We start from the raw sequence: 21,862 nt of genomic DNA on the forward strand, positions 1-21,862 counted from the left end.
AAAAAAATGTGTTGAAACTGTGCTGGAAAGTGACGACCACAGGACAGGATTTCAGAGATGCTGCATTCAAGTGCATCTGTCCAAGTGTTGGACTGTTCCTTCATTCGTGTGTGAGAGCCATGTAATGTCCATGTTTGCTGAAAGAGACTGTGCTGGTCTGACCCCCCTCCTCCTTTCAGGGTGGAGCCTGCTGGACAACGATGGTTGAAACCAGATCTGAGGAAGTGTAAGTGTGTTTTTATTTCATTCACACGTTCAACCATCTTCACACTGACACATCACTCATTCATGAGTCCATCAATAATCAATGACAGATCAATAATAACTGCAACTGGGTTGTTTGTTCTCTCCATCAGATTCCTGTCAACTCAACATTGACACAAACACAGTCCAGAACAACATCAAACTGTCTGACAACAACAGGAAGATGACACGTGTGAAGGAGTATCAGTCATATCCTGATCATCCAGACAGGTTTGATGTCTGGCCTCAGCTGCTGTGTAGAGAAGTTCTGACGGGTCGCTGTTACTGGGAGTTCCAGTGGAGCGGAGTAGTTCATATATCAGTGAGTTACAGAAGAATCAGCAGGAAAGGAAACTCTGATGACTGTATGTTTGGAGGGAACGATCATTCCTGGAGCCTGAACTGTTATGTTGATGGTGGGTACTCTGTCTGTCACAATAACAGAGTAACATCTTCCTCCTCCTCTTCCTCAGTCTCTGACAGAGTAGCAGTGTATGTGGACGTTCCTGCTGGAACTCTGTCCTTCTACAGCATCTTCTCTGACAGACTGATCCCCCTCCACACCTTCAACACCACATTCACTGAACCTCTCTATCCTGGGTTCGGGTTCGGGTTCTGGTCTGGTTCTTCAGTGTCTCTGTGTTGAGTTCAGTCTCAAGAGTCTCCTCCTGTCAGAGAAACTGTCTCTGCTGGAAAGATAGTTGAGTCTGTACACGTCTGTCTCTGTTTCCATCAGAACACCTGAATCACATGTTGGTGAAATTGTTCTGAATGATTCCTTGGAAACTTCTTCCTCTTCCGGTCCTTTAAAGGTGGAAGCTGCCGTTATTCCAGGATCCACATGTTGTTCTTCTGTCTGTCTCCAGTCAGAGCTTCACAGTGAACAGCAGCATGTTGTTTCTCTGCAGCTCAGATCAGCTGAGATCATTCAGTTCATGTCAGATGCAGGTAGTTTTCTGCACATGTGACCAACTGTGATGTCAGAGAGGAATCACTGAGCTGCAATCAGCCCAGATGAAGTTACAACCTGCTGACAGATCTGAGCACAAGGTTGCTGTGCAGCCAGGGATCATCCTGGTCTTTATTCACACCCACTTCCTGTTCCAACCATGACATCACTACTGGACTATCAGGTCTCTGTCATGGTAAAGTGTTTGTTTATGTGTGAGCTGTCACCAAGATGATTAAGATGATCCATCCATCTTCTAGAACTGCTTCTTCATGTTCAGGGTCCCGGGGGTCGGCCTTGTTGATTTTACACTGTACCTAGAAGGGCTACTTTTTGAATAAAGTTCCCCTTTGATGACAACATTTGATATTCACTGATTAAAAGTGCTGCCTCAACATTTCCTCAAAATAATTATCAAATTGATTTATCATGCTCGGAAACATATTTCAACACGAAATTTTTTTTATTCTTAATCCATTTAGTTTGTTCCAATTTCAAATGATCACTTATATAACATTTTAGTAGCAACTCATGAACATCTTCAAATCACGTCCCATTAATGCAGAATGAACCCCCATAACACTTCATGAAGTCCCACATTTGTACTTATAATCAAATATGTAGCACTGTTTTGAAGGTTTTCATGACAGATGGTTGATTTAAGAACATCCAGCCACCAGGGGGGGCTGCTGCACTCGACCCCCTGAGTGCTGCTTATCGTGGTAGAAGAAGAGACAATGATGAGAAGCTGGATGATGTGGATGAAGCTGTTATATTACTTTGTGTCATGAATCTGATGCTTGTGGTTCAGTGTGCGTCCAGAGAAACATAAGTTATATTGTTGTTTATTGGAAGCACTTCTTTGTTGTTATATTTTATAAGTCTGCTGGTGAGTATTTCCAGCAGTTATTTACTTCACTAATCGTTCAAAAGTTAGTTATGTTATCTGAATGTCACTGACTGTTTTCTTTGTTTCCAGTTAAATGTGATAGTATCCTATCATGCATAGTATCTCATGTATATGATGTTCTTGCTAATAACATTATTATTTGGATTGTGTGCTAGGGTTAAAGGAGCATGAGGCAAGAATAAGAAATGAGACTCGTTAGCGCCACGACGACCGTCGGGGTTCCTGCAGCCAACAGCGAAGCCGGCATGTGTGTAATCTCATGTGATTTTCAAATCAAGCTCTAAATATGACTTACAATGTTATCTTACCTGGTCAGTAGGAAATGAGCCATGTCAGCATCTGTTTTCAGTCCCAATTCAAGTTGAAGCTGCCTCCATGACTCAAACGCGTATCCAATGTTTACTCGTGCGCCGCCGAGAACGCTCATGCAGCGTCATGTGACGTCACATCCGCAGCCCAGCGCGGGAAATTCGGGACCGAATTGCAGCACATTTTGCAGCACACACCCTGTTCAAGGCAACGGAGAGATACACTAGAGGGCTCATTCTTTTTGGTTTGGAACGCTTCATCTGACATTATTACTAGAAAACTTAAAACGTATACGCATTTTTTTCATAAATCCTGCCTCATGCTCCTTTAAACATGTGTTTATTGCTGTTTATTGATTTCTATTATTCTTTGGTTTATTCCAGAACCACATACACACACCACATCTGTAAGTGCACTCTCTAGACTGGATTAAAGCTCTGTAAAGGAAATTGACAGCTTCCTGCATCTTCATTTAAGTCTTGAAACACGCGCTTCACGATTAAAATACAGAGAAAGCCAGTGTACAACTGTTAATCATTAAGCTTCCAAAACATATGGTCCTTGGAGCCGAATAAGGTCATTACGAAGTGATAATGTCTTATGTTCCCCAAGTGAAGATGTACGTCCATACAGACGAATGCTACAACCAAGACTGATGGAAGATTATGAAGGGTAGACCCTCCCACAGGCTGTCAGTCACCCTGCAGGAACCCCCGCTGTGATAGAGGAGACTGAATGGAGGTATAGAGAGGGATTTGCTGAGATGACACCCCTCACCCGGCGTTGTGGCCGCCATCACCAGGCCGCCCAGTGTAGGTCGAGAGTCCTATAAGACATGCAGAGGGAAACACCTCGAGGCCTTGCATGAGGTGAATCTCCAGCCTGGCAGGAATGAGCTCCAGCAGATGCTGTTGCTGAGTTTCACAACTTTTGCATATATTGCTTGCTGGTGGATGATGCAGTGGTAATGAAGTAACGTGAATGCCTAAGTTACAACACACGTCACTTAAAACACACACACACACACACACACACACACATACTATTTTTCATCTTCTGTGCTCAAACAAACTCTTTAAAAACTCATCTTAACATCTGTTCATTAAAGATAAAACCAGAGAACGTGAATGTGTTTATACATAGACTTTTATTTATAAGCTGCAAAAGAAAAATGAAAAAGTTCAACGGATTAAATCTGCTGTAACAGAACAGTTTATGTAAACATGTATATTATGTGATGGATGTTAGATCGAGCTTTATAGTCTGAAACTCGGATAGAAATGGAGGCGGATTCTCAGTTTTTCCAGTAAAAAAGACTGATTAAATTAAAAGTGTGTTATAAAAAACGAGTCAGTTGCAGGAAGTTGTTTATGTCGGGACATCTTCTAACATTCTGTATAGATCTTGTTAGAGTTTGTGGATTTTTGAATTGTCACTTTTTAGCACATTTATAACCATTTTTCTTCACTTAGAAATATATTAAATGATTAGATCAAAACATTAATGTTACACGTAAAAGTTAAATCTAAATCTTTCCAGTGAAACTAAGTATTTAGTTAAAGGTATTAATTGCAATCGTATTCAAAAACATTTATTGTCATACTGGGTGAAATGGTCCTTCCATCCTAAGAGTAGCCAGTGAATAATGTGTTCAGAAAAAGGAAAGAAAAAAATCAATCCTCTCTGAAAGCTGTAATCCTGTAAAAACTCCAACCAATCAGTTATTTGCGCACCGAATGGCTCGGATTGGTCAGAAGACCAGAGGCTTGGCAGGAAGGGAAAGAACCAATCAGATGCCTTCTAAACTGGCTGAAATTCGATCTGCAAAAGGGACAAAACGTTGTTGAGTCAATTAAAACTTCATGAAACACATACAGTTTACATTCATTTTTCAGATGTACAATGGAGGGTTTGCTGTTATTCCATTTGCATTTATGTATGTGATATTTACCTAGTAAAATAATTATGTTGACCATGTTTGATATATTTATTGGAAGATTATCCATATAAATTAAGATTTGGTTGGAGTCAAAAGCTCCTGCTTGGAGGTGCAAACACTAACAGAGCTGTTCTGCAGAAGAAATGAGTCGTGCGTTCCTCCAGGCCACGGGGCAATGACGTTTGACAGAGACATACTTGCATCGCAGATTATTTGTGCATGGATTGAATTAAATCCTTTCATGTCCACGCTTTTATGTCGATGTGGGTGCAATCTACAGCTCCAATTATGTTTGGGAATCCGGCGATGGCATCAAATCCTCGTTTAATTTCGACTTGGTCATGTGTTTATGGAAACTGGGTGTAAATTAGGGCCAGAGAAATTATTGCATCCAACACTGCCGGCATGATTTTGCTTAGTGTCGGCTGCGAAATATGTCTCCAAAAATGTTCCGGTGGCAAAAAATCCCAGGGTCGACAGGAGCTGGATGTGACTGGGATGCGTTTTGTCTCTCGCTCCAACATACAGTAGGTTGTAAATCACGGCATAAATCCATCAGAATGTTTTTGGGGAAGCGGTACCTGCTGAGCAGCCACTCCGTGCTCTCACAGATCAACAGATCAGCGCGCTCTTTGAAAATGCGCTCCCTCGGAGCGCAAATCCTCCAACACTGCAAGATAAGCCATGGTACTTGTATTTTCTTTTCAGGTCGTCCTGCCAAAGCTGTCTTTTATAGCTTGTCACACCAATTATTCAAAATGTCTAAATTACTAATGGAGAATTTTTATTAATTAGAGGAAACGAGGAACATGTGTGAAGTTTGAGATCGCTGAACACTGTGACTCTTTTAATGGGTTCTATTTGTAGTTTCACTGTTCTACCACTAGGTTTTGTGTGTACGCATGGTCGGATTTGTGCTTACATTTACACGCGTTTCTGCGCACAGGTACATGTTGATAAATTCTATACTTTGCGTGGGAATGTTCTTACTTACGCACGTTCTTACCCCCCCCCACCATATATATATTATTTACCATGTTTATATTATTTACCATGTTTATATTATTTACCATGTTTATATTATTTACCATGTTCATATTATTTACCATGTATATATTATTTAGAAAAATCTCTTGCAGCCACTACACCAAAACAATCCCTCGTATGTCCAGTAACGTACTTGGCAATAAACCTTTTTCTGATTCTGATTCTGGTTCTGTCCAGTAGTGGTCAGAGTTTCCGGTCACAGTGAATCAAAGAGATAAGGAGAACTGGAGCCAAATCCACAAAGAATAGATTGCGCCCGCAAATAGCGCTGTGAATTGCGCCCGCAATTTACCCCGCTTTAAGGTCCTATTCACAAAAGATTTTGCTCTAATGATATACCGGCGCAAACACGCCCATAAAGTTTTGCAGCTGAGTGCAATTTTCCCTTGTCTGAGTAAGTGAGCGGAGCTGTTTCCAGTGTTCTCCATATTTCAGCACACAGATTGGTCCATAATGAAAACTGCAGAGAGCACAACAGCCTCAACTTTCACGTATTTGTACTTCTCTAGTATTTTGTATGTAAGACATAAGCTAATGAAATGTCAAATGTTAAGAGGCTGTGCGCATTTTCGCACAAGGCACAGCACCGGTCACTTCATTAACACCGGATCGGGATCAGATCAGGATCTGACGGTAATTCATGTTCTTTGTTTTGCTACACACACCTACAGGTCAGCTGTTAAACACACACATTCTAGATTTATATGTTTATATGGTGGAATTGTTTGTAATAAAGCAGCCCCTTACTGTATGGATGAATCCTGAGCTCCGTCCTGTTATTTTTATTTTTAAATCCGAGATAAGTCCACAACCCAACTTGATCTGACTGTCTACAGTCATGTCTGACTGTAGATTTCACCCTTAATATCATTCAGTATCACACAGGCTTGAATGATATTTAAGAGAGAGAGAAACAGAGACAGAGGGGGAGTGAGGAGTGAGTTTGCGCGCAGTTTAATACACGCTTCGAAAAGACGGTATTTGCTCCACTATTTTTGCGTGTGGCAAATAGCGCTGGCTTTTGTGAATTAGACGGTTTTTGCAATGAGGCTTATTTGCATAGAAAGGGGGCAATTTTGCGCCGAATGTATGAATATTACCTAATTTACTTGCATGCAAATGGCACAGGCGCACCATGACACTATTTGCTTGGCAGCGCAGTTTGTGGTGCAATTCGCCCTTTGCGGGTGCTTTGTGAATTAGACGCTCTCTTTTTGTCTCATTTGCACCGGTTTAGCCGCAGCAAAAGCCGCGCAATCCTTTTGTGGATTTGGCCCCTATTGTGCAAAAAACCAAAGCAAAAAAAATCACACACACATGAAGAAAAGAGCGCTGAAAGTTCACTACTGCTTCATGAACCGGAACCGGAAATGTGTTGCTACCAAGAAAACCAATCACAGCCCTCTTGATCTGCGTCGCCTCCTTGCCACGTTTTTCCCTTTTTTGGGAGGTGCACGTCAGGCTATGGCGTAGCCTACCCCGCAGGGTGCTCAGTGCAGCGTAACCTACGCTGTAAGCTCTGCCTTGATTTAACGAGGAAACCATAATTCAGGCTTCAGGGTGACGTGAGGCTTTGGAGCGTTTTATTATCACATTTAGGTTTAGATTTTATTTGAACTCAGATGATGATGATGATGATGATGATGATGGTGATGATGACTGACAAGAAACTGATAAACGTCCAAGTTAATCAGTAAATATCAATTATTAACTTTGTCTTCCCTCAAACTAGAAGACAGATATTTTAGCAGCTGGATTTATTAATGTGACAGAATTATTGGATGTTGACGAGTCACATGACAAACAAATGACACATTTAAATGTAAAAAAAATATACTTTTATTTAATTAAATCTTTCACATGTTGCTGTTTTTTTAAAAACAGAATGTTGATTCTTCAAAGTAGAGCATGTTTTTAATACATTTTAAATTGAAAATTATTTTGGGTACGTTTTTTCACATAAATACGTGATTTACCACAACAACATCCGGTCCATCCGTCACTCTGTTGTTGTATTATGTGTGATTAATGTCCTGTGTCATTTTGTGTCCTCATGTACTGTCCATGTAATTGTCCTATGTGTATTGCCTTTAAGGATTTTGACTAATGTAAAGCGTCTTTGAGTGCCTTGAAAAGCGCTATACAAATAAAATGTATTATTATTATTAGGGCCCGAGCACTTGCAGTGCGAAGGCCCTATTGTATTTGCAGGAATTATTAGGGCCCGAGCACTTGCAGTGCGAAGGCCCTATTGTATTTGCAGGAATTTTTATTATTATTATTAGGGCCCGAGCACCTTCAGTGCGAAGGCCCTATTGTATTTGCAGGAATTTTTATTAGGGCCCGAGCACCTTCAGAGCGAAGGCCCTATTGTATTTGCAGGAATTTTTATTATTATGGGCATGCCAAGTAATGGCATGACCATATTGCAATCGTCCAGAATGGCCCAAAGGGCAATGTTGCTAGCATTTTGCTAACAAGCTAAAGTCGCAAAAGTCCCACGTCACACCAGCGGGTGTACAGCATGACCCCGCTCGGATGTGGGAAAAAAAAATCCCCAAAAACTAAAACACGCCCGAAAAAATGAGGAAAAACATGAAAATGAAGGCGATATATTGGTATACAGAAAAGGTTTCCCTTTTCTTATTATTCTTATTCCGCACTTTTTTTCGTCCGTTAATACGGCCCGAACCGCAACGTGCACCCATGCATGGCATACATCGTTGGATGCGTCTCCATCGTGATTCGATGGGTATTACTTTTCTCAGTAATAGGGGTTACCGTGGCAACGCTAGTTGCCCAAAAGCAAAAAAAAAGGCGAAAATTCACGCGCTTATTGCTCGGCCGAACTTTATCGTAGAGACATCGTTCAAACTTTGAAACACTCGGCCCGATAGTCTTTAAAGGACCATACAACTTCATCATTCTAGTCATTACGGTTTTTGCGATATTTAACTTTCAATTTAAAAAAAAAAATCCCTTTTATTTTGAACGTTTGTTGCTAGGCAATGGTTTATCGTACAGACATCATTACAACATTGACAAACCCGGGACGCTTTGTACTGCAACATATTTTAGTCTCGTCAAGCTTGCTATTACGGTTTTTGAGGTATTCCACTTTGCTCATTTTGATGCTAACGGAATTTCGGACGCTTGTTGCGCGGCAACACGATATCGTAGAGACTTTAATTTAACATTAAAAGACTCGGGTTGCTGTGGACTACAACATACTAAGGTCTCATTACGCTGTCGTTTACAGCTTTTGAGATATTGAAGCCTAATTGTCCCATTCTATCCTATGGAGCTTGTTACCATGGCAACAAAAACCTATGCATTTGTATGGGGGAGCATGTGAATAAAACATCTGTTAATGCTGCCCAGACCGGAACGTGCACCCATGCATGGCATACATCGTTGGATGCGTCTCGATCGTGCCTCGATGGGCATTCCTTTTCTCAGTCGAAAGTGTTACCGTGGCAACGCTAGATGCCAAAAAGCAAAAAAAAAGGCAAAAATTTGAACGTTTATTGCTCGGCCAGACTTTATCGTAGAGACATCGTTCAAACTTTCAAACACTCGGCCCGATTGGCACTAACGGACCGTCCAAGCTCATTATGCCAATTATTACACTTTTTGCGATAATGACCTTTCATTTTTTTCTTTATTTCCGTTTGACTTTGGACGCTTGTTGCTAGGCAACAGATTATCGTAGAGACATCCTACAAATGTTCCCCGACTCGGCACGCTGAGGACTTCAACATATTCAAATTTCATGAAGCTGTTATTTAAGGAAATTTTATGTCAAAATCCATGCCAAATGGCCCCATTCATTCGGATGGTTTTTTTTACCACGGTGAAACAAAAACCTATCCATTAATGTAGCCTGAACCGCAACGTGCACCCATGCATGGCATACATCGTTAGATGCGTCTCCATGTTGCCTCGATGGGCATTACTTTTTTCAGTCAAAAGTGTCACCGTGGGGGGCGCTAGACGCCAAAAAGCGCACGCCTTTAATAACTATTGGGAGCACAGGAATGAATGCAATACAACCGTAAACACCTCAAACTGACATAGAACCACCCCGAACACAAACACTACAGCCCTAAACCAAAGCAGCGAGAGGGGTCGAATGGGCGGTAGGGCATGCCCATATCAAAATTTCCAGAAATTTTCTAGTTAGGGCCCGAGCACTTGCAGTGCGAAGGCCCTATTGTATTTGCAGGAATTTTTATTATTATTATTATTATTAGGGCCCGAGCACCTTCAGTGCGAAGGCCCTATTGTATTTGCAGGAATTTTTATTATTATTATTATTATTATTATTATTTTCCTGACAAAGTGAAGGCCTTTTTGCCCCCCTTAACATGCCCAAAAAGTCACCAAATTTTGCACCCTAGTCAGGCCTGGCGAAAAATTTGATATTTAAAGGTTTGCATTAATGGGCGTGGCAAAATGGCTCAACAGCGCCCCCTTGAAAACTTTGTGCCTCAAGCCCCGCGATACGGTTTGACATACATGCACGAAAATCGGTACACACCTGTATCATGGGACAACTTAAACAAAAGTCTCTTGGGGTCATGCCCGAAACCGAACAGGATGTCGGCCATTTTGAATTAGTCGTGTCATTTTGGCGAAATTTATGCCATTCCTTCGAAAGTTAATTCAGCCCGAACCGTAACGTTCCCCCAAGTGTGTTATACATCAAAATGTGCGTCTCCATCCTCCGACCCCACGCATTACTTTTCTCTTTCGAAAGCGTTACCGTGGCGACGCTAGACGCCAAAAAGCGTGCCCACCCTTCATCTGATTGGTTCAGACAGAAAAAACTTTGCGCCTCAAGCCCCATAATACGCTTTGACGTACATGAACGAAAATCGGTACACACCTGTATCATGTCGCAACTAAAAGAAAAGTCTCTTGGCGCCATGGCCGAAACCGAACAGGAAGTCAGCGATTTTGAACATTCTGCATTAATCGTGTAATTTTGGAGCAATATATGCCATTCCTTCGAGAATTAATTCAGCCCGAACCGTATCGTGAACCCAGATGTGTTATACATCAAAATGTGCGTCTCCATCCTGCGACTACACGCATTACTTTTCTCTTTCGAAAGTGTTACCGTGGCGACGCTAGACGCCAACAAGCGCACCCCCCCTTCATCTGATTGGTCCATATTTGATAGTTCCCCAAAAGGCACCAAATTTGGCATGCAAGCCAGGCCTGGTGATAAATTTGATATTTCATGGTTTGCATTAATGGGCGTGGCAAAATGGCTCAACAGCGCCCCCCGGAAAACTTTGTGCCTCAAGCCCCACAATACGGTTTGACGTACATGCACGAAAATCGCTACACACCTGTATCATGGCACAACTTAAAGAAAAGTCTCTTGGAGCCATGGCCAAAACCAAACAGGATGTCGGCCATTTTGAATAAATTGTGTCATTTTGGCGAAATTTATGCCATTCCTTCGAGAGTTAATTAAGCCCGAACCGTATCGTGCACCCAGGTGTGTTATACATCAAAATGTGCGTCTACATCCTGCGACACCACGCATTACTTTTCTCTTTCAAAAGTGTTACCGTGGCGACGCTAGACGCCAAAAGGCGCGCCCCCCCTTCATGTGATTGGTCCATATTTGATAGTTCTCCAAAAGTCACCAAATTTTGCATGCAAGCCAGGCCTGGTGATAAATTTTATATTTCATGGTTTGCATTAATGGGCGTGGCCTAACGGCTCAACAGCGCCACCTTGAATACTTTTCTCTGCCATAACTTTTGAATGGTTTGACATAGAGAGTCGTGGGTGGTGTCATCAGATTCTGTATGGAGTCCTTGACCTTCATTGGCCTGAATTAGCCCCGCCCCTTCTTCTGATTGGTTGTCCCTTTTTTCTGCTATAAACTTTGAATGGTTTGACATAGGAAGTCGTAGGTGGTGTCAAGGGACTCTGCAATGAGTCCTTGAGCTTCTTTGGCCTGAATTAGCCCCGCCCCTTCTTCTGATTGGTTGTCCCTTTTTTATAATAAAATCGCCACGAGCCGCCAGTCGCTCTCGCGCTGACTCCCGCTTCCTGATTCAAACATCTGCCGGCCCCGCCCCCCGACCAATCGGTGGCGAGTAGGGTGATGACGGCCCCGCCTCCCGACCAATCAGTGGCGCGGAGGGTGATGACGGCCCCGCCCCCCGACCAATCGGTGGCGAGTAGGGTGTGACGGCCCCGCCCCCCGACCAATCAGTGGCGAGTAGGGTGATGACGGCCCCGCCCCCCGACCAATCAGCTCCCTGTAATGTGGTGACGTCAGAAATATTCCCAGCTCAGCCCGGTTACAACCTTGGCAGAATGGTTACAGAAAAAGTAATAATTAAAATAGTAGGGTTTTACTAATATTTATAACTTACAAATATTTAAAAAAATTAGAAAAAACAGCTCCAGACTTACATACTAAATATCGATATGTTGGTCTTTACTAAGTCAGTAGGTCAAATAGAAATGAGAAGCTGAGTCTTAGCTCAGCCAGAGCGTTCCCGTCTTTGGAGTCAGAGATCAGAGTTTGATTCCCGCTGTGTCCAGACTTTTTTGTCAGCAATTTTTTTTTTTCTACATCAATATGTGCGTCCCTGTCCTGCAACGACGCACATTACTTTTCTCATTTAAAAGCGTTACCGCGGCAACGCTAGACACCAAAAAGTGCGCCCACTCTTCATCTGATTGGTTCAGAGGGAAAAAACTTTGAGCCTCAAGCCCCATAATACGGTTTGACGTACATGAACGAAAATCGGTACACACCTGTATCATGTCGCAACTTAAAGAAAAGTCTCTTGGCGCCATGGCCGAAATTGAACAGGAAGTCGGCCATTTTGAATTAATTGTGTAATTTTGGCGCAATTAATGCCATTCCTTCGGCAATTAATACGGCCCGAACCGTAACGTGCATCCAGGTGACTTATACCTCAAAATGTGCGTCTCCATCTTGCGACTACGCGCATTACTTTTCTCTTTCAAAAGTGTTATTGTGGCGATGCTAGACGCCAAAAAGCGTGCCCCCTTAATCTGATTGGTCCATATTTGATAGTTCTCCAAAAGTCACCAAATTTTGCATGCAAGCCAGGCCTGGTGATAAATTTGATATTTCATGGTTTGCATTAATGGGCGTGGCAAAATGGCTCAACAGCACCCCCCGGAAAACTTTTCTCTGCCATAACTTTTGAATGGTTTGACATAAAGAGTCATGGGTGGTGTCATGGGACTCGGTATTGAGTCCTTGACCATAATTGGTGAAAATTAGCCCCGCCCCTTCTTTTGATTGGTTGTCCCTATTTCCTGCTATAACTTTTGAATGGTTTGACATGGAGAGTCGTGGGTGGTGTCATCAGACTCTGTATGGAGTCCTTGACCTTCATTGGCCTGAATTAGCCCCGCCCCTTCTTGTGATTGGTTGTCCCTTTTTTCTGCTAGAACTTTTGAATGGTTTGACATAGGAAGTCGTGGGTGGTGTCATTTCTGATATGCTTATGGGGGGCGGCGGCCGTGAGTGCGAGGGCCCGTTCATCGCTGCTTGCAGCTTTAATTATTATTATTATTATTTTCCTGACAAAGTGAAGGCCTTTTTGCCCCCCTTAACATGCCCAAAAAGTCACCAAATTTTGCACCCTAGTCAGGCCTGGCGAAAAATTTGATATTTAAAGGTTTGCATTAATGGGCGTGGCAAAATGGCTCAACAGCGCCCCCTTGAAAACTTTGTGCCTCAAGCCCCACGATACGGTTTGACGTACATGCACGAAAATCGGTACACACCTGTATCATGGGACAACTTAAACAAAAGTCTCTTGGGGTCATGCCCGAAACCGAACAGGATGTCGGCCATTTTGAATTAGTTGTGTCATTTTGGCGAAATTTATGCCATTCCTTCGAAAGTTAATTCAGCCCGAACCGTAACGTGCCCCCAAGTGTGTTATACATCAAAATGTGCGTCTCCATCCTGCGACAACACGCATTACTTTTCTCTTTCAAAAGCGTTACCGTGGCGGCGCTAGACACCAAAAAGCGCGCCCACCCTTCATCTGATTGGTTCGACAGAAAAAACTTTGTGCCTCAAGCCCCATAATACGGTTTGACGTACATGAACGAAAATCGGTACACACCTGTATCATGTCGCAACTAAAAGAAAAGTCTCTTGGCGCCATGGCCGAAACCGAACAGGAAGTCGGCCATTTTGAACATTCTGAATTAATTGCGTAATTTTGGAGCAATATATGCCATTCCTTCGAGAGTTAATTCAGCCCGAACCGTATCGTGAACCCAGATGTGTTATACATCCAAATGTGCGTCTCCATCCTGCGATTACACGCATTACTTTTCTCTTTCGAAAGTGTTACCGTGGCGACGCTAGACGCCAACAAGCGCACCCCCCCTTCATCTGATTGGTCCATATTTGATAGTTCCCCAAAAGGCACCAAATTTGGCATGCAAGCCATGCCTGGCGATAAATTTGATATTTCATGGTTTGCATTAATGGGCGTGGCAAAATGGCTCAACAGCGCCCCCCGGAAAAGTTTGTGCCTCAAGCCCCACAATACGGTTTGACGTACATGCACGAAAATCGGTACACACCTGTATCATGGCACAACTTAAAGAAAAGTCTCTTGGAGCCATGGCCGAAACCGAACAGGATGTCGGCCATTTTGAATAAATTGTGTCATTTTGGCGAAATTTATGCCATTCCTTCGAGAATTAATTCAGCCCGAACCGTAACGTGAACACAGATGTGTTATACATCAAAATATGTGTCACCATCCTGCGACTACACGTATTACTTTTCTCTTTCGAAAGTGTTACCGTGGCGACGCTAGACGCCAACAAGTGCAGCCCCCCTTCATCTGATTGGTCCATATTTGATAGTTCTCCAAAAGTCACCAAATTTTGCATGCAAGACAGACTTGGCGATAAATTTGATATTTCATGGTTTGCATTAATGGGCGTGGCCTAACGGCTCAACAGCACCCCCTAGAATACTTTTCTCTGCCATAACTTTTGAATGGTTTGACATAGGAAGTCGTGGGTGGTGTCAGGGGACTCTGTAATGAGTCCTTAAGCTTCGTTGGCCTTAATTAGCCCCGCCCCTTCTTCTGATTGGTTGTCCCGATTTTCTGCTATAACTTTGGAATGGTTTGACATAGAGAGTCGTGGGTGGTGTAATCAGATTATTTATGGACTCCTTGACCTTCATTGGCCGGAATTAGCCCCGCCCCTTCTTCTGATTGGTTGTCCCTTTATTCTGTTATAACTTTTTAATGGTTCTACATAGGAAGTCGTGGGTGGTGTCATGTGACTCTGTAATGAGTCCTTAAGCTTCGTTGGCCTTAATTAGCCCCGCCCCTTCTTCTGATTGGTTGTCCCGATTTTCTGCTATAACTTTGGAATGGTTTGACATAGAGAGTCCCTCTTCCTGATTCAAACGTCTGCTGGCCCCGCCCCCCGACCAATCAGTGGCGAGTAGGGTGATGACGGCCCCGCCCCCCGACCAATCAGTGGCGAGTAGGGTGATGACGGCCCCGCCCCCGACCAATCAGTGGCGAGTAGGGTGATGACGGCCCCGCCCCCCGACCAATCAGTGGCGAGTAGGGTGATGACGGCCCCGCTCCCCGACCAATCAGTGGCGAGTAGGGTGATGACGGCCCCGCTCCCCGACCAATCAGCTCCCTGTAATATGGTGACATCAGAAATAGACCCGTGCTCAGCCCGGTTAGAACCTCGGTAGAATGGTTACAGAAAAAGTAATAAAAATAGTAGTGTTTTACTAATATTTATACCTTACAAATATTTAAAAAATTTGGAAAAAAAAGTTCCAGACATTTTATCGCTATGTTGGTCTCTCTTAAGCCAGTAAGTCGAAGTGAAAGGGATAACTGAGACATAGCTCAGCCACAGCATTACGATCTTTGGTGCCAGAAGTCGAGACTTCGAGCCTGGCTGTACCTATGATGAAATTTTTTGTCAGCAATTTTTGTGTTTTTTTTACATCAAAATGTGCGTCTCTGTCCTGCAACGACGCACATTACTTTTCTCTTTCAAAAGTGTTACCGTGGCGACGCTAGACGCGAAAAAGCGCGCGTCCCCTTCATCTGATTGGTCCATATTTGATAGTTCTCCAAAAGTCACCAAATTTTGCATGCAAGCCAGGCCTGGTGATAAATTTGATATTTCATGGTTTGCATTAATGGGCGTGGCCTAACGGCTCAACAGCGCCCCCTAGAATATTTTTCTCTGCCATAACTTTTGAATGGTTTGACATAAAGAGTTGTGGGTGGTGTCATGGGACTCGGTATTGAGTCCTTGACCATAATTGGCCTGAATTAGCCCCGCCCCTTCTTCTGATTGGTTGTCCCGATTTTCTGCCATAACTTTTGAATGGTTTGACATAGAGAGTCGTGGGTGGTGTCATCAGACTCTGTATGGAGTCCTTGACCTTCATTGGCCTGAATTAGCCCCGCCCCTTCTTCTGATTGGTTGTTCCTTTTTTCTGCTATAACTTTTGAATGGTTTGACATAGAGAGTTGTGGGTGGTGTCATTTCTGATATGCTTATGGGGTCGGTGGACGTGAGTGCGAGGGCCCGTTCATCGCTGCTTGCAGCTTTAATTATTATTATTATTTTCCTGACAAAGTGAAGGCCTTTTTGCCCCCCTTAACATTCCCAAAAAGTCACCAAATTTTGCACCCTAGTCAGGCCTGGCGAAAAATTTGATATTTAAAGGTTTGCATTAATGGGCGTGGCAAAATGGCTCAACAGCGCCCCCTTGAAAACTTTGTGCCTCAAGCCCCACGATACATGTCCCACGATGGGACAACTTAAACAAAAGTCTCTTGGAGTCATGCCCGAAACCGAACAGGATGTCGGCCATTTTGAATTAGTCGTGTCATTTTGGCGAAATTTATGCCATTCCTTCGAAAGTTAATTCAGCCCGAACCGTAACGTGCACCCAGGTGTGTTATACATCAAAATGTGCGTCTCCATCCTGCGACAACACGCATTACTTTTGTCTTTCAAAAGCGTTACCGTGGCGACGCTAGACGCCAAAAAGCGCGCCCACCCTTCATCTGATTGGTTCGACAGAAAAAACTTTGTGCCTCAAGCCCCATAATACGGTTTGACGTACATGAACGAAAATCGGTACACACCTGTATCATGTCGCAACTAAAAGAAAAGTCTCTTGGCGCCATGGCCGAAACCGAACAGGAAGTCGGCCATCTTGAACATTCTGAATTAATTGCGTAATTTTGGAGCAATATATGCCATTCCTTTGAGAGTTAATTCAGCCCGAACCGTATCGTGAACCCAGATGTGTTATACATCAAAATGTGCGTCTCCATCCTGCGACTACACGCATTACTTTTCTCTTTCAAAAGTGTTACCGTGGCGACACTAGACGCCAACAAGCGCACCCCCCCTTCATCTGATTGGTCCATATTTGATAGTTCCCCAAAAGGCACCAAATTTGGCATGCAAGCCAGGCCTGGCGATAAATTTGATATTTCATGGTTTGAATTAATGGGCGTGGCAAAATGGCTCAACAGCGCCCCCCGGAAAACTTTGTGCCTCAAGCCCCACAATACGGTTTGACGTACATGCACGAAAATCGCTACACACCTGTATCATGGCACAACTTAAAGAAAAGTCTCTTGGAGCCATGGCCGAAACCGAACAGGATGTCGGCCATTTTGAATACATTGTGTCATTTTGGCGAAATTTATGCCATTCCTTCGGCAGTTAATTCAGCCCGAACCGTAACGTGCACCCAGGTGTGTTATACATCAAAATGTGCGTCTACATCCTGCGACACCACGCATTACTTTTCTCTTTCAAAAGTGTTACCGTGGCGACGCTAGACGCCAAAAGGCGCGCCCCCCCTTCATGTGATTGGTCCATATTTGATAGTTCTCCAAAAGTCACCAAATTTTGCATGCAAGCCAGACTTGGCGATACATTTGATATTTCATGGTTTGCTTTAATGGGCGTGGCCTAACGGCTCAACAGCGCCCCCTAGAATACTTTTCTCTGCCATAACTTTGGAATGGTTTGACATAGAGAGTTGTGGGTGGTGTCATGGGACTCTGTAATGAGTCCTTAAGCTTCGTTGGCCTTAATTAGCCCCGCCCCTCCTTCTGATTGGTTGTCCCTTTTTTCTGCTATAACTTTTGAATGGTTTGACATAGGAAGTCATGGGTGGTATCATGGGACTCTGTAATGAGTTCTTAAGCTTCGTTGGCCTTAATTATCCCCACCCCTTCTTCTGATTGGTTGTCCCGATTTTCTGCTATAACTTTGGAATGGTTTGACATAGAGAGTCCTGGGTGGTGTCATAAGATTCTGTATGGAGTCCTTGACCTTCATTGGCCTGAATTAGCCCCGCCCGTTCTTGTCATTGGTTGTCCCTTTTTTCTGCTATAACCTTTTAATTGTTTGACATAGGAAGTCGTGGGTGGTGTCATGGGACTCTGTAATGAGTCCTCAAGCTTCGTTGGCCTTAATTAGCCCCGCCCCTTCTTCTGATTGGTTGTCCCGATTTTCTGCTATAACTTTGGAATGGTTTGACATAGAGAGTAGTGGGTGGTGTCATCAGATTCTGTATGGAGTCCTTGACCTTCATTGGCCTGAATTAGCCCCGCCCCTTCTTCTGATTGGTTGTCCCTTTTTTCTGCTATAACTTTTCAATGGTTTGACATAGGAAGTCGTGGGTGGTGTCATTTCTGATACTTATGGAGGGCGGTGGCCGTGAGTGCGAGGGCCCGTTCATTGCTGCTTGCAGCTTTAATTAGGGCCCGAGCACCTTCAGTGCGAAGGCCCTATTGTATCTGTAGGAATTTTTCTTTTTTCTTTCTTTCTTTATTTCTTTCTTTCTTCTGACGAAAGGAGGGCCTTTTTGCCCCCCTAAACGTGCCCAAAAAGTCACCAAATTTTGCATGCAAGTCAGGCCTGGCGAAAAATTTGATATTTAATGGTTTACATTAGTGGGCGTGGCAAAATGGCTCAACAGCGCCCCCTTGAAAACTTTATGCCTCAAGCCCCACGATACGGTTTGACGTACATGCACGAAAATCGCTACACACCTGTATCAGTACACAACTTAAAGAAAAGTCTCTTGGCGACATGGCCGAAACCGAACAGGAAGTCGGCCATTTTGAATTAATCGTGTCACTTTGGCGCAATTTATGCCATTCCTTCGGCAGTTAATACGGCCCGAACCGTAACGTGCACCCAGGTGTGTTATACATCAAAATGTGCGTCTCCATCCTGCGACAACACGCATTACTTTTCTCTTTCAAAAGCTTTACCGTGGCGACGCTAGACGCCAAAAAGCGCGCCCACCCTTCATCTGGTTGGTTCAGACAGAAAAAACTTTGCGCCTCAAGCCCCATAATACGGTTTGACGTACATGAACGAAAATCGGTACACACCTGTATCATGTTGCAACTTAAAGAAAAGTCTCTTGGCGCCATGGCCGAAAACGAACAGGAAGTCGGCCATTTTGAACATTCTGAATTAATCGCGTAATTTTGGAGCAATATGAGCCATTCCTTCGAGAATTAATACGGCCCGAACCGTAACGTGCACCCAGGTGTGTTATACATCAAAATGTGCGTTTCTATCCTGCGACCACGCGCATTACTTTTCTCTTTCAAAAGTGTTACCGTGGCGATGCTAGACGCCAACAAGCGCGCCCCCCTTCATCTGATGGCTCCATATTTGATAGTTCCCCAAAAGTCACCATATTTTGCATGCAAGGCAGGCCTGGCGATAAATTTTATATTTCATCGTTTGTATTAATGGTCGTGGCAAAATGGCTCAACAGCGCCCCCCGGAAAACTTTGTGCCTCAAGCCCCACGATACGGTTTGACGTACATGCACGAAAATCGCTACACACCTGTATCATGTCGCAACTTGAAGAAAAGTCTCTTGGCGCCATGGCCGAAACTGAACAGGAAGTCGGCCATTTTGAATTGATTGTGTAATTTTGGCGCAATTTATGCCATTCCTTCGGCAATTAATACGGCCCGAACCGTAACGTGCACCCAGGTGTGTTATACATCAAAATGTGCGTCTTCATCTTGCGACAACGCGCATTACTTTTCTCTTTCAAAAGTGTTACTGTGACGACGCTATACGCCAAAAAGCGCGCCTTCCCTTCATCTGATTGGTCCATATTTGATAGTTCTCCAAAAGTCACCAAATTTTGCATGCAAGCCAGGCCTGGCGATAAATTTGATATTTCATGGTTTCCATTAATGGGCATGGCCTAACGGCTCAACAGCGCCCCCTAGAATACTATTCTCTGCCATAACTTTTTAAAGGTTTGACATAAAGAGTCGTGGGTGGTGTCATGGGACTCAGTATTGAGTCCTTGACCATTAATTGGTGAAAATTAGCCCCGCCCCTTCTTCTGATTGGTTGTCCCTATTTTCTGCTATAACTTTTGAATGGTTTGACAAAGAGAGTCGTGGGTGGTGTCACCTGAATCGGTATTGAGTCCTTGAGCTTCATTGGCCTGAATTAGCCCCGCCCCTTCTTCTGATTGGTTGTCCCTATTTTCTGCCATAACTTTTGGATGGTTTGACAAAGAGAGTCGTGGGTGGTGTCATTTCTGATATGCTTATGGGGGGCGGTGGCCGTGAGTGCGAGGGCCCGTTCATCGCTGCTTGCAGCTTTAATTATTATTTTTTTTTTTCTTCTGACAAAGTGATGGCCTTTTTGCCCCCCTTAACATGCCCAAAAAGTCACCAAATTTTGCACCCAAGTCAGGCCTGGCGAAAGATTTGATATTTAATGGTTTGCATTAATGGGCGTGGCAAAATGGCTCAACAGCGCCCCCTTGAAAACTTTGTGCCTCAAGCCCCACGATACGGTTTGACGTACATGCACGAAAATCGGTACACACCTGTATCATGGGACAACTTAAAGAAAAGTCTCTTGGCGACATGGCCGAAACCGAACAGGAAGTCGGCCATTTTGAATTAATCGTGTCACTTTGGCGCAATTTATGCCATTCCTTCGGCAGTTAATTCAGCCCGAACCGTAACGTGCACCTAGGTGTGTTATACATCAAAATGTGCGTCTCCCTCCTGCGACCACACGCATTACTTTTCTCTTTCAAAAGCGATACCGTGGCGACGCTAGACGCCAAAAAGCACGCCGACCCTTCATCTGGTTGGTTCAGACAGAAAAAACTTTGTGCCTCAAGCCCCACAATACGGTTTGACGTACATGAACGAAAATCGGTACACACCTGTATCATGTCGCAACTAAAAGAAAAGTCTCTTAGCGCCATGGCCGAAACCGAACAGGAAGTCGGCCATTTTGAACATTCTGAATTAATTGCGTAATTTTGGAGCAATATATGCCATTCCTTCGAGAGTTCATTCAGCTCGAACCGTATTGTGAACCCAGATGTGTTATACATCAAAATGTGCGTCTCCATCCTGCGACTACACGCATTACTTTTCTCTTTCCAAAGTGTTACCGTGGCGACGCTAGACGCAAACAAGCGCACCCCCCCTTCATCTGATTGGTCCATATTTGATAGTTCCCCAAAAGGCACCAAATTTGGCATGCAAGTCAGGCCTGGCGATAAATTTGATATTTCATGGTTTGCATTAATGGGCGTGGCAAAATGGCTCAACAGCGCCCCCCGGAAAACTTTGTGCCTCAAGCCCCACAATACGGTTTGACGTACATGCACGAAAATCGCTACACACCTGTATCATGGCACAACTTAAAGAAAAGTCTCTTGGAGCCATGGCTGAAACCGAACAGGATGTCGGCCATTTTGAATAAATTGTGTCATTTTGGGCGAAATTTATGCCATTCCTTCGGCAGTTAATTCAGCCCGAACCGTAACGTGCACCCAGGTGTGTTATACATCAAAATGTGCGTCTACATCCTGCGACTCCACGCATTACTTTTCTCTTTCAAAAGTGTTACCGTGGCGACGCTAGACGCCAAAAGGCGCGCCCCCCCTTCATGTGATTGGTCCATATTTGATAGTTCTCCAAAAGTCACCAAATTTTGCATGCAAGCCAGACTTGGCGATACATTTGATATTTCATGGTTTGCATTAATGGGCGTGGCCTAACGGCTCAACAGCGCCCCCTAGAATACTTTTATCTGCCATAACTTTTGAATGGTTTGACATAGGAAGTTGTGGGTGGTGTCATGGGACTCTGTAATGAGTCCTTAAGCTTCGTTGGCCTTAATTAGCCCCGCCCCTTCTTCTGATTGGTTGTCCTGATTTTCTGCTATAACATTGGAATGGTTTGACATAGAGAGTCCTGGGTGGTGTCATCAGATTCCTTATGGAGTCCTTGACCTTCATTGGCCAGAATTAGCCCCGCCTCTTCTTCTGATTGGTTGTCCCTTTTTTCTGCTATAACTTTTTAATGGTTTGACATAGGAAGTCGTGGGTGGTGT

The 21,862-nt window shown here is 43.9% G+C and overlaps 1 protein-coding gene across 1 annotated transcript in view; it reads left to right on the forward strand.

Moving 5' to 3' along the window:
• LOC133420868 (NACHT, LRR and PYD domains-containing protein 3-like) overlaps nt 1-3,367 on the forward strand; it is a 42,568-nt gene extending 39,201 nt beyond the window's left edge. Inside the window, exons 11-12 of the mRNA XM_061710740.1 lie at nt 180-226; nt 357-3,367. Of these exons, the coding sequence (XP_061566724.1) occupies nt 180-226; nt 357-889 (580 nt within the window). The 3' untranslated portion in view covers nt 890-3,367. The remainder of the gene's footprint in view (nt 1-179; nt 227-356) is intronic.
• The last annotated feature ends 18,495 nt before the right edge of the window (nt 3,368-21,862 follow it).

This window comes from Cololabis saira, chromosome 20 (assembly GCF_033807715.1).
Source record: "Cololabis saira isolate AMF1-May2022 chromosome 20, fColSai1.1, whole genome shotgun sequence".
Classification (NCBI taxonomy): domain Eukaryota; kingdom Metazoa; phylum Chordata; class Actinopteri; order Beloniformes; family Belonidae; genus Cololabis; species Cololabis saira.